This window comes from Gigantopelta aegis, chromosome 11 (genome assembly GCF_016097555.1).
Source record: "Gigantopelta aegis isolate Gae_Host chromosome 11, Gae_host_genome, whole genome shotgun sequence".
NCBI lineage: Eukaryota > Metazoa > Mollusca > Gastropoda > Neomphalida > Peltospiridae > Gigantopelta > Gigantopelta aegis.
This window is the reverse complement of record NC_054709.1, coordinates 25647430-25661755: the sequence shown is the minus strand read 5'-3', so window position 1 is coordinate 25661755 and position 14326 is coordinate 25647430. Positions and strand designations below refer to the sequence as shown.

Below are 14326 nucleotides of genomic sequence, written 5' to 3'. Positions count from 1 at the left end.
TCGGATCCCATTCGAGAAATGGGATTTTTAATCCAGATACCGACTCCAAACCCTGAGTGAGTGCTCCGCAAGGCTCCATGGGTAGGTGTAAACCACTTGCACCGACCAGTGATCCATAACTTGTTCAACAAAGGCCATGGTTTGTGCTATCCTGCCTGTGGCAAGCGCAAATAAAAGATCCCTTGCTGCTAATCGGAAAGAGTAGCCCATGAAGTGGCGACAGCGGGTTTCCTCTCAAAATCTATGTGGTCCTTAACCATATGTCTGACGCCATATTACTGTAAATAAAATGTGTTGAGTGCGTCGTTAAATAAAACATTTCTTTCTTTCATAGCTTAAGATGATTGAACTCCACCAAAATGGTTCTATACCTCGTTGAACACTCATTCTCCATTCATTCATTCATTCATTCATTCATTCATTCATTCATTCATTCATTCGTGCATTCATTCATTCATGCATTCATTCGTGCATTCATTCATTCATGCATTCATAGTTTAAGATGATTGAACTCCACCAAAATGGTTCTATACCTCGTTGAACACTCATTCATTCATTCATTCATTCATTCATTCATTCATAGTTTAATATGATTACTCTCCACTTAAATGCTTTAATGCCAAGTATCATTTGTTTAAGTTCCGTATTTGACATTTGTGATCTGCACCTCCAGTAAGAAGAAATAACGTGCGAACGCATCCTTTAATCAATTGGCAGCATGCCTCATAACTTTTTTTTGGGTCTTCTTTCACATCAGTTTCACATTAATTTTTTGTTTCAGATTTCCAGACAGTGAGGTATTTTTATTTTACCTCTTTATTATGTACAATGTACGATTTCCTTACATTACAATCGCAACAGATTCATCCTTAACAGTATTTCTAACTGTTTGATGTTTTTTCATGGTTTTGTTTATTATCTCGGTTCAAAGAAAATGATAATATTAACATGATAAATAAAAAGTGTGCTTCACAATATTCAGCTAGAAATACGATAGTCGTTAAAGGCGGCGATTCCTCTTTTAAAGGGGCATTCCTGAGTTTACTGCAATTTTTAAGATGTTATCGAGTAACAAGGACTTTTTTAAAGACTAATTACATATCAAATATATTTTTGTTTTGCATAAAATATTAGCGGCTGTATACTGAACGTTTCTGATCGTTTTAATATTTTTACTAGGTTAAATTTCATTTTATTTTCTAAAATATTGTTTTTTCTTACGTACGAAATTATTTGAAGACAAAATCCAGTTTGTGCTTCTTACAAATATTAACATGACCAGAAACACATAGAATATACAGACACTGATATTCTAAACAAGAAAATATATTTAATATGTAAGTTTAATCGCAGATGTTGGGCACAGTTAGCCACAAGAGACAAGGACCTGTCGCGGTTGGAGAGACAAGGACTGGGATGTGGAGGTGGAATCGCAAAAATATCTTACTAGTCGGAAACATCTTACAATGCAGCAAACCCGGGAATGTCCCTTTAAATATACCATTGTTTTTTACGTGAACAGACAAGCTGTTTCTGCGACACACAGACACATAAAAAAGGAAAGGAAAGATATTATTTGTTTTCATTTCAATTTATTTTCGTGCTAATTAAGTTTCAAGCACGCTGTCCTGGACACACATATTAGCTATATGGGATGTCTGTAGACAGGACAGTACGCTTGTGGTTTGTAGTTAGTGAGAGAGAAGTCGATATAGTGATCATACCTACCCAACGGAGTCGTTCAAAACTCGCTAGTATAAGACCCAGTACGTACCAGCCTTAAGACCGATGGCTTAAGCTGTACACAACTGAAGCCGGAAATGAAAAAAAAAAAAACGTGTTGCAAGATAAAATGCTGTTTTAAGCCTATCGCACACGAGAGCTATTAGCACAGCAAAACGTTATCTAGCGCATAGTAATTTCACCACACCCGCTAAGCTAGGATCAGGACGTAGCCCAGTGGTAAAGTGCTCGCTTGATGTGCGGTCGGTTCTAGGATCGATCCTCGTCGGTGGACCCATTGGGTTATTTCTCGTTACAGCCAGTGCTCCACAACTGGTGTAACAAAGACCGTGGTATGTGTTATTCTGTCTGTGGAATGGTACATATAAAAGATTCCTTGCTGCTAATCGAAAAGAGTAGCCCATGAAGGGTTTCCTCTCAATATCTGTGTGGTCATTAACCATACGTCCGACGCCATATAACCGTAAATGTGTTGAGTGCGTAGTTAAATAAAACATTTCCTTCCTTCCTTCTTTCCGATGAACTAAATGCTGACGTAGTTTGCTTACCACTCAAACAATGACGTCACTCTGTTGTAATTTTAGTCTTTTTATTGCTCAGTTGGTAGTTTCAGCTCAACCAATAGCTCACGTAGCCAGCACCCGGAGAGATTTGTACTGAACATAACCAAATATATGAAACACGATAGATTTCCCTCACGACCAAGCGATACGAAAGAAGAAGAAGAAGAAAAAAACCCTCAGCCAAATCGCCCACACGTAATGACAGCTATTAGCCTAGCAAAAAATCTGAAGTAACGTCTTGCTCAGTTCATAGCCCTCGTGTGCGGCAGGCTTAAGGTTCCACAACATCATTTATTACTCCACGCAGTTCAATACACTTTCTACGTCAAAATATATTCTGTGAAAAGAAGGAAGGAAGGAAATGTTTTATTTAACGACACACTCAACACATTTTATTTACGGTTATTTGTTTTCGGACATATGGTTAAGGACCACACAGATATTGAGAGAGGAAACTAGCTGTCGCCACTTCATGGACTACTCTTTTCGATTAGCAACAGGGGATCTTGTATATGCACTGTCCCAGAGACAGGATAGCACATACCACGGTCTTTGATATACCAGTCGTGGAGCACTGGCTGGAACGAGAAATAACCCAATGGGCCCACCGACTGGGATCGATCCCAGACCGACCGAGCATCAAGCCAGCGCTTTACCACTGGGATACGTCCCGCCCCTAAAGATATAGGGCGCCAGACACGTGGTGAAGGACAACAAAGATAAAGTGAAAACATGGACTCCTCATTTCGATTAGCAGCAAGGGATTTTTCATATGCAGTATACCACAGACAGGACAGCATGTACCACGGCCTTTGAAATACCATCAGTATGCGCATCGACGTGGATCCTAAACACATGACTAGGAACTATACTGGTTGGGGGGGGGGGGGTACAGTCGTTAGTGTGGGATGTTCCCTCCCCCATTAAAGATTATTGTGTCCCCACCATTATAGTGGGCGGAACACAAGTCAGATGTTTATTTTTAGTTATATAGAGTAGGTAAAAAATAGCCGTACATTTTCGTCCATCCCCGATTCCTGCGTGTCTGTGGTATATATTGTCCTGTCTTAATCTCCCTCTCAAATTCGCTCTTGCTGTATATTCTCTATCTCCCCACTCTCTCTCTCTGTCTCTCTCTCTCTCTGTCTCTCTCTCTCTCTCTCTCTCTCTCTCTCTCTCTCTCTCTCTCTCTCTCTCTCAAACTTTCTATCATTCTGTCTCTGTCTCTCTCTGTCTCTCTCTCTCTCTCTCTCTCTCTCTCTCTCTCTCTCTCTCTCTCTCTCTCTCTCTCTCTCACACACACACACACACACACACTCTCTCACACACACACACACTCACACACACTCTCTCACACACTCACACACTCACACACACACACACACAAGGGTCGAAATAAACTTATGCTAGACACGAAACAGTATTGTTTAAAATGTGCAGAAATCTTGTTAAAGGGACATTCCTGAGTTTGCTGCATTGTAAGATGTTTCCTACTAAAATATTTTTACGGTTAAACGTACATATTATAAATACTTTCTTGTTCAGAATATCAGTGTCTGTATATTCAATGTGTTTTTGGTCGTCTTAATATTTGTAAGAAGCCCAAACTGGAATTTATTTTCTAATAATTTCGTACGTACGAAAAAATAATATTTTAGGAAATAAAATGAAATTTAACCTAGTACAAATATTAGAACGATCAGAAACACATTCAATATGCAGCCACTAATATCTAATGTAATTACAATCGTTGAAAAGTCTCTTTTAGTCGATAACATCTTAAAAATTACAGCAAACTCAGGAATGTCCCTTTAAGCAAATGTCTTTTTTTTCCCTTAGAAACCTCCACCGATTCCTACCCTCAAAACGAATAGCCTAGATCCAATTTCCAACATCATGATTGCATGATGAATTAAAAGCTTATTTCTAGGTTGACAAAGACTAATAGTATATCAACGACAATGAACGAAATGTATTGCTTTTACCATCATGGTACTACGATATATATCATACTAATTATGGATAATCATTTTACAATTCTAATATCAAAGAAGGCCATTAACTTGCATATAGTATATTAGCAAAACATACATCTTAAAACGTATGATGTTTAATGGATAGGTATAATCATATAGACGCAACATTAACATCTTGTTAAAGTCGCAATCATGTCTCACCATAGCAAAACGACTTATACTAATGCAAAATACAAACACAAATGTATTTTTAATAACTATTGCTATTAAGGGTTATGGCCAAAGCGTTCGTACAAATTAGAAGTCTGCTACCGTGTTTCTAAATATAAATGAGTCGGAGGATGTCTTTGTTTGCTTTGTTTAACGACACCACTAGAGCATATTGATTAATATATTAAACACAAAACCAATGTCTGAACCTTGAGTGGGTGTAGGGATTTAGCGTACACCACAACGACGGCTGTCCTCAGATATAAGCGTTGGATGTGTGATGTTTGTGTGGTGTGTGTTTGTCGTGTGTAAGTGTGTGCATGTGTGTGTGTGTGTGCGCGCGCGCATGTGTGTGTTGTGTTTGTGTGTGTGCGTGCGTGTGTATGAGTGTGTATTGCATGTGTTTGTGTGTGCGTGTGTGGGTGGGTGGGTGTGGAAGGGTGGGGTTGAGGCCGTGCCGTCATTCGTTTGAAAGGTGTTTCAATGCCTAACAATCCCACCCAACCCCATAAGCGTACTAGACGGGGGCAGGTGGGCAGAACAGGGGGAGGGGGAAGGGGGTATTCAACCTAATGCTGGAGCAAAATCGGGCAAAAACGATAGAGATATTCGGGCCTTTTATCCATGTATTTCCATCATTCTACCCTCAATATTAGTTGTAATCTTTGTGAAAATGCGTAGTGATTCGTTTCCAACCCTGTATAGCTGTTTGGTAGTAATGCTAATATGAATAAATGTTGTTATCCAGATTCGGGCATTGTCGGTTAATTCGGACAAAAGCCCCCTACAAAATTGGAGGACATACGCCTATGTCAATCACCCCACCCCCACCCCCACCCCATTTACAATCTGATTCTGAATCATCGTGTTATGCTGCTGCAACTCTTGTGGACAGTTGCAAACAACACTTTCGTGAAGTAAGCATATTGTAGGGTGTACACTACCAAATCAAATCCCATAGACAACACTAGTAACATATGTGGCTAAAACTCCTACCTTCAGTGTATAAATCGACAAAAACGCCACTACCACCCATCACCCTTATAGTGAACAAAAAAAAATTGGGGGTCAAGATGCTAATTTCTGAGATAACAAGTAGCGTCTATGACTACCCTAGTTCCGCACAAAATTCGAGTACCTTTTTTCACAGGTACCCCATACATTTGACACAGTGGTACTAGATGAAATAAAATTGCATACATTTTTCTGCCCAGATGAATCTTTTGCTTGACAACTAACACACTAACATTTATCACCAATCACAGGACTTGTGGTGTTCACTTCTCTATCAAAAGTTCGAACCCAGCCGGAAGTTATTTGGTTTAGGTTTAGTACTACCTGTACGTCGATCAGGCGCGTGTGCAGGGATTTATGCATGGGGTGGTCTAGACTGTGGTTAGCGAAGGTTCTAGGGGGTGGGGGTCGAGTCATGCCCACGGCGAAATACATTGGAAACAGGAAATTCTTGAGCTGGGTTGGTGGGGGTTCGACTACCGAAAGCATCCTTCCACTGGCGTAGCCCGGATTTCATATTGGGGGGCGGGGGGGGGGGGGGACTTTTATATGGGAGACAACCCGTATTATCTTTTAATAACAGGTGTTATGGGATCATTTTATAAAATTTAATACATTTTTAAAAATAGAAGGTTTGATTAGCAAACCCTCCCTCAGCTCGCCCCCTGGCTACGCCACTACATACTTCTCCGTGTATACGCGCCTGCCAATCTACTATCAGGGTCGTAGCTAGCGGGGGGGGGGGGGGGGGGGGTGATGGGGCATTAGCCCCGCAAAAACTAAATTTATTGGTTACTGATATTGACGTTTTAGGTATGTAACCTCCCTGAAATGGCTGCAAAATGGTATTTCTGAGCCTCTAGATTTAAACATTTCCGGGATCCACCTAGCATCTTGCGTCGTCCATGATAATTCGTCCCAAGAATTCATCTGCCTCCTTCCCCACCAACCGGCCTCGGTGGCGTAGTGGTTAGGCCATCGGTCTACAGACTGGTAGGTACTTGGTTCGGATCCCAGTCGAGGTATGGGATTTTTAATCCAGATACCGACTCCAAACCCTGAGTGAGTGCTCCGCAAGGCTCAATGGGTAGGTGTAAACCACTTGCACCGACCAGTGATCCATAACTGGTTCAACAAAGGCCATGGTTTGTGCTATCCTGCCTGTGGGAAGCGCAAATAAAAGATCCCTTGCTGCCTGTCGTAAAAGAGTAGCCTATGTGGCGACAGCGGGTTTCCTCTAAAAACAATATGTGTGGTCCTTGTCTGACGCCATATAACCGTAAAAGAATGTGTTGAGTGCGTCGTTAAATAAAACACTTCTTTCTTCTTTTTTTTCCTAACCCCACCACACACAAAACCATACCTACAGGCCTGGCTATGTCAAACACAGGATTCGGTGGCGTCGTGGTTAAGCCATCGGACATAAGGCCGGTAGGTACTGGGTTCCCAGCCCAGTACCGGCTCCCACGCAAAGCTACTTTTAACGCCTCGGTGGGTAGATATAAGACCACTACACTATTTTCTCTCTCACTAACTACTAACAACTAATATCTGGCCTGGACAGACAGCCCAGCTACCTGAGGTGGGAGCCCAGGACAGCGTGCTTGAAACTTAATTGAATATAAGCACGAACATAAGTTAAAATGAAACGAATGAATGAGTTTGTTTTGATTTAACTAAACCACTAGAGCACATCGATTTATTAATCATCGGCTACCGGATAGTATTTTTTACATATAGTCTTAGAGAGGAAACCCGCTATATTTTTTCCATTAGTAGCAAGGGATATTTTTATATGCACCATCCTACAGTCAAGATACATACCACGGCCTTTGATATATACGTCGTGGTGCACTGGCTGGACCGATAAATAGCCCAATGGGCCCACCGACGATGATCGATGAATGAATGGAGGAGGGAAATGTTTTATTTAACGACGCATTCAACACACTTTATTTACGGTTATATAGCATCAGACATATGATTAAGGACCACAGAGATATTGAGAGAGGAAACTCGCTGTCGGCACTTCATGGGCTACTCTTTTCGATTAGCAGCACGAGATATTTTGTATGCACCATCACATTGAAAGGATAGTACATACCACGACCTTTGTTACACCAGTTGTGAAGCACTGGCTGGAACGAGAAGGCGCCCAATGGGTCCACCGACGGGGATCGATCCTAGACCGACCTCGCTTCAAGCGAAAGCTTTACCATTGGGCTACGTCCCGTCCAGTGAATGAGTGAATGGTACATACCGTCATCGAAATATTGTGCTCGTTGAATAGCATGCATCAACTTCTGGTTGTAGACTTGCAGGAGGTCCGCCATGGCTCGCATAGCATTAGACGCACCCTGCCGCTTTCCCCGGCTCCCCATAAAGCCAAAGCGCTTGTAACTCTCATCATCATAGACTGGGGCCCCTCGCTTCAGCAGCCAGATCAGCGGTACGTTATCGTAGCTTGGACTGTCGTAAGGTATAGAACCGTAGTTGTCGTCGTAACGTGACGTCAACGCTGTTTTGTACGTTTCCAATAACTAAAAAAGAAGAAGAAAAAGAAAACAGAAAAACAATATTGAATTTTTTTAAATATGGACTTTAACATCACGTTATTAAATGTTGTTCGCCCCCTCCCCACCCCCATGTCTCTCTCTCTCGCTCTCATACATACATACATACATACATACATACATACATACATACATTCGGTGCCATAGGTTCGAGTCCCAGCAACGGCATGGGACAATTTGTGAGGCCAGAAAGGATTTAATTATCCCCTGCGCCAGTGCGTTAATATCTATGTATGTAACAGTCAACCTCGACATACATACAATATATAGATATTCATACATCAATACATACTAGCCAGTGCCAGGTCTGCCCACTGTTTCATGCATGTAAGCGGTATCGACCGCGTAGATTGTAGGCCCCATGCATATGGTTGAGTTAAAGAACTTCCTTTTTACTGAAGCTTCGATAGCTCACAGCGTATCGTGGTTAGTCTTGCAATTTGCGGGCAATTCGGTGCCATAGGTTCAAGTCCCAGCAACGGCATTGGACAATTTGTGAGGCCAGAAAGGATTTAATTATCCCCCGCGCCAGTGCGTTATATATCTATGTATGTTACAGTCAACCTCGACATACATACAATATATAGATATTCATACATCAATACATACATACATATATATATATATATATATATATATATATATATATATATATATATATATATATATATATATATATATATATATATATATATATATAGATATTCATACATACATACATACATACATACATATTTATTAAACATCGGCTATTGGATGTCAAACATTTGGTAATTATAACATATAGTCTTAGAGGGGAAACCCGCTACATTTTTTCATCAGTAGCAAGGAGGCTTTTATATGCGCCATCCCATAGACAGGATACCACATACCACGGCCTTTGATATACCAGTCTACACTGGCTGGAATGAGAAATAGCCCAATAGGCCCACCGACGAGGATCAATCCCAAACCAACCGCACGTCAAGCTTTAGTCGCCAAAAAGACTGTTTCTCGGGGAAATCTTTCAATGACAGTAAAGTCGGGACAATGTTTAATCTACAGTCTATTAAATTTAATGATAATTTGTTTCGACACGTGTTTGCTTACACAGAATGCTTGGTTTTGTTTGTGCGTGTGAAAGTTTGTTTTCGTTAACGACATCACTAAAGCACATTGATTAATTAATCATCGGCTATTGGATATCAAACATTAGGTAATTCTGATCTGTAGTCTTCAGAGGATATCCGCAGCAAGGTATCTTTTAGATGCACTTTCCAATATACAGAAAAGTACATACCACGGCCTTTGTCAAGTTGTGGTGCACTGGTTGGAACGAGAGAAAAACGCGAATCGGTTGAATGGATACACTGAAGTATGTTTACATTAGTTACACGCCAATTCATGAAATACTATTTGACGCAAACAAACATAGTACAACGCATTGTTTTTACGTAGCTAACGCGCGAAAGCGTGTTGGATACGTTTTTAAACAATGAGTTGTAAGATAAATGGTATCTAACGGAAACGAATGTTGTTTTCTATTTCTTATATATCCTGAAAAAACACCCATTTTTTAAAATGTCTTTTCAAACGAAAACCTATTTACGGCCCTTGCGCTGATCGATTCGATCGTTCTTTTTTCATTGGATGGTATGGCATTGATGACCTGTTCATCACCTAGCAACAGCCAGTCGGATGTGTTTACAATGTTAACACACATGTGTTAAAGGGACAGACCCTAGTTTCAACCCGTGAAAATTAACACTAAATTTAGTTAATCTACAAACCTGTAACACATTTGGATAAAGTTACAATTGAGTGAAACATGATTATGTGACTTTGAAATGGTGAAGTACCCTCTGAAAATAGATTAAAACTCGACTTCATAACTGTTACTTCTCAGACGTACGTGCGTTTTTAAAAATATGACATATACATTTTGTGATATTAAAAACACCAAGATGACCAAAACACTTAGAATGTACGGAAATGGATAATCTAAACAATAAAATCTAAGTAAAGTACGATTTGAGTTATCAAAAACGGATCTAATAGTAAAAACATGTGCCTTAGTGTTTGCAAACTAGGGTATGTCACTTTAACAAGTATGTGTTATCAAAAATAACAAATGATGTTCTCACCAACGGGTGTGTAAGAATATATTATATTACAAGATTCTGTATTAAACCTAGGTGTGCTGCGGATATTGCTCACCTGTAATAATTCATCCGCCTTCCTAGTGTCAAGTGATTCTGATCCGACCACCCCAAGCAGAAATAGCCACCCGAAAATATGAAGAGCACATTGGTAGATATTCATGTTACGTCCGTTACTGGATGAAGAGTTACTGAAAATATAAAGAGCACATTGATAGATATTCATGTTACGTCCGTCTATGGTTGAAGAATTACTGAAAATATAAAGAGTACATTGGTAGATATTCATGTTACGTCCGTTACTGGATGAAGAATTACTGAAAATATAAAGAGCACATTGGTAGATATTCATGTTACGTCCGTTACTGGATGAAGAATAACTGAAAATATGAAGATAGCATTGGTAGATATTCATGTATCATACTGAAAATATGAAGAGCACATTGGTAGATATTCATGTTCCGTCCGTCACTGGATGAAGAATTACTGAAAATATGAAGCGCACATTGATAGATATTCATGTTACGTCCGTCACTGGATGAATAATTACTGGAATAAAAAATACAGAACACTCAGAAAACGTGAACTGGACTTAGTTCGTTAACTGAAGATTCCCTTGAATAGATGGTGGTGTATGTGTGTGTGTGTGTGTGGGGGGGGGGGGGGGGATTGAGTCCGGTGTTAAATAAAATCGAGGTTCGGTACCAAACACGCCATGAAAAAATATGGGGTTTTCGTTCTTAACTGTCAAAATAATACATCGGTTTTTAGTTGTTGTTTTTATTTTTGTTTATTTATTTATTTATTTATTTATTTATTTATTATTATTTTATTCTATTTTTTATATATTTTTTTGTATTCTATTGGAATTGGTGATATGGAACACCTAAAAATACAAAATGCATAAATAATAAGGCACATTTAAAAACATGTTTATATCTACCAATATTTTAATTTTTAATCTATATATTTTATTCCACAATTTATTTCACTTTGTTGTTGATACATCTGTTTTCTTTTCTGATATTAATAAGCATTTGTGTTAGCTCTTAAACCTGACATTACCATGAAACAGTTTCGGGACAATATACTACAAAACAAAACTAAACAAAACAAAACACAACCCCTCACATTTCCTTTCCAATCTTCAGGTACGTCGATTCGTAAGCAATGTGCTCTAGTGGTGTCCTTAAAACAAACTTTAACGTTGATTCGTACGATCCTGTCACCTAAGCAAATTTGTACGTGAACTAAATGACAACAACAACAAAAAGAAAATCTCGTCTGCTTCTGGTTTTTAATCAGAACTAGATTAGTCCACTGACATCTGCAGTCTCTGGGATTTGATCGCTTTGAAAGAACGTCTTGATGGGATAACCTGCTGTTACAGTGTGTCTTCTCCAGCCACGTGCTGAGTCTGGTGTCTCCGCCGTAATGAAACGTGTCACCGAGGGAAGGCAGGAAGGAGATTAATATCATCGGCAGCAAAACAGCACGGGCGGGGGTTAATGTGATGGAGATTTCTTCATCAGCTTCATTCTAGCTAGCGTCATGTCATCACGAATATTGTTGTGACCAAGAAGCAGCAAAAACGCACACCTACGCACCATTTTTTTTTAAAAGTAAAGTTTGTTTTATTTAACGACGCCACTAGAGCACATTGATTTTTTTTATCTTATCATCGGCTGTTGGACGTCAAACATATGGTCATTCTAACACTGTTTTTAGAGGAAACCCGCTGTCGCCACATAGGCTACTCTTTTACGACAGGCAACAAGGGATCTTTTATTTGCGCTTCCCACAGGCAGGATAGCACAAATCATGGCATTTGTTGAACCAGTTATGGATCACTGGTCGGTGCAAGTGGTTAACACCTACCCATTGAGCCTTGCGGAGCACTCACTCAGGGTTTGGAGTCGGTATCTGGATTAAAAATCCCATGCCTCAACTGGGATCCGAACCCAGTACCTACCAGCCTGTAGACGGTTGGCCTAACCACGACGCCACCGAGACCGGTCCATTCTTTTAATTAATTAATTATTATTATTATTATTATTATTATTATTTTATTATTATTATTATTATTTTTTTTTTTTTTTTTTGCAAGAAATAATAAAAGCTTTATTTAAAGACGCAGACTCTGGTTTCAATCCGTAAAAAATGGACACTAAGTTTGGTTAAGTTACACACCTGTAACACATTTGGATAACGTTACAAGAGAGTGAAACAAGAGTCAGTGACGTAGAAACGGTGAAATATCGTTCAAAATAGATTAAAACTCCACTCCATAACTGTTATCTCTCAGACGCAAGTGCGTTTTTTAAAAATTAGAAAAATGAATTTTGTGGGACTAGAAACAGCATGATGACCTGAAACACTTCTGTTAGTGTTATAGACAGTGGGACACTAGTTTTCCTTAAAAGGGAGAGAAAATGTGAAATTTTCTGGATGCTAGAAATGGATACCTTAGTTAATGAATGGGTTATTTAAACAAATAACATGCTTTTCCATGTTGTAACATTATTTACCAATGCAAAATACCAAACTATACTTTTACTTAATCAATGCGCTCTAGTGGTGTCGTTAAACAAAAAAATATCTCATATAAAGGACAGTACATTCCGCAGCTTTTGTTACAGCAGTTGCGTAGCACTGGCTAAACAGAGAAATAGCTCGGTTTTGGTGAATATTTATAGAGGGGTAATGGGGGTGCACTGGTGTGCATTATTGCGAATTGTATCAATATTACCCTTGGCTTGAATGTAGTACCAATTATTGGCCTCTGCGTTGCAGTGTTTTAACCACCGGCCTTAAGGTTGGTAGGTAATGGGTTCGCATCCCGGTACCAGCTCCCACGGAATCAGTTGTTAGGTGTAAGGCCACTACACCGACTTCTTCTTTCTCATTAATTAGAAATAGCTAACAATTGATCCACTGTCCTGGACAGACAGACAGCGCAGACAGCTGATGTGTGTGTGTCCAGGACAGCGTGCGTGAACCGTAATTGGATGTAAGCACGAACATAAGTATAAAGAAAGAATTACTGATTTTCCAGTTACCACGTGCGATGTTAATTAATGTCACCATTCCTCAGACACAGCGGAAACAAGTCGACATTGGAGTGGGCTAGACTGAGATCGGAGCGCAAAGCAAAGTTTCTGACGGGGTTCAGAAATATGCTCCCCCCCCCCCCCCCCCCCCCCTCCAATTTTTTATTTTTTAAAACTAGATGTCATGAAATGCAAATTCCTGCATTCTACAAGTAAAATACATCTCTACCTTAAGATCTACTACCAATAATATTTTTAATTCAGAATTATTGGTGGAGGGGTAGAGCGACCACCCCCCCCCCCCCCCCCCCCCCGCCCGATCCGCCGTGCCTGTTCCTCTGTTTATTCCTCCCAATCTGTATCTGACGTTAAAGAGACAGACGATAGTTTTTAAACATTACGATATATTTTGCACTATTAAAGCCGTTTTTGATCATTTAAACCGAAAGTACTTTTATTTTATATTTGGTTATCGAGACAAACTCTAGTTATTTGTAGACGGTATTTCCATATTTAAACATCACAGACTTTAGCTGATCCCTTAATATTTAAATAGCTATTGTGCCTTTTGTGACGGTACATGCTCTTAATTTCTTTTCGCCTGTGGCGATATTAATTGTTTTAGAAGGCCGTGTGCAGTTCCAAATGCACTTAGCCAGATGGGCAACTTGTTACGTGATACCTTTGCGCGACGGTCATCGAGCTGTACTTCTAATACACACCCAGCCTAGGTGCGGATCCATGTGGCCAGTAGTTACGTAATACCTCCGCGAGTGCGGTTTTTACAACCGTGATTGGCGACAGCCAGTCTGACGATCAGAGAAAAATATGCCGGCGTGGTGGTTGTGGAAAACCCACATGATACGTGAGGTACCGCCTTGTACCCCCAGGCGATATTCGCTGTCTCTGAGAGTTTTGAATAAATAGCTAGGATTTTAGATATATCAAGAGAAACGATAGGAAGGCTCCAGGGGATCGCTGTCCGTCCACTGAACGATCTATATTAGTTCAGACGGGACTTTGGTAACTATATATTTTCTGCTCTGTGTATAACCTTGA

General features: G+C 39.9%; 1 protein-coding gene across 2 annotated transcripts in view; it reads right to left on the bottom strand.

The window, feature by feature from the left end:
- The window catches only part of LOC121385462, an 84497-nt gene that overhangs the window by 5862 nt on the left and 64309 nt on the right, over positions 1 to 14326 (bottom strand). For both annotated transcript variants that reach the window (XM_041516157.1, XM_041516158.1), the window contains exons 2-3: positions 10276 to 10408; positions 7767 to 8046 (exon numbers count right to left, since the gene is read on the bottom strand). In XM_041516157.1, the coding sequence (XP_041372091.1) occupies positions 7767 to 8046; positions 10276 to 10380 (385 nt within the window). In that variant the 5' untranslated portion in view covers positions 10381 to 10408. The remainder of the gene's footprint in view (positions 1 to 7766; positions 8047 to 10275; positions 10409 to 14326) is intronic.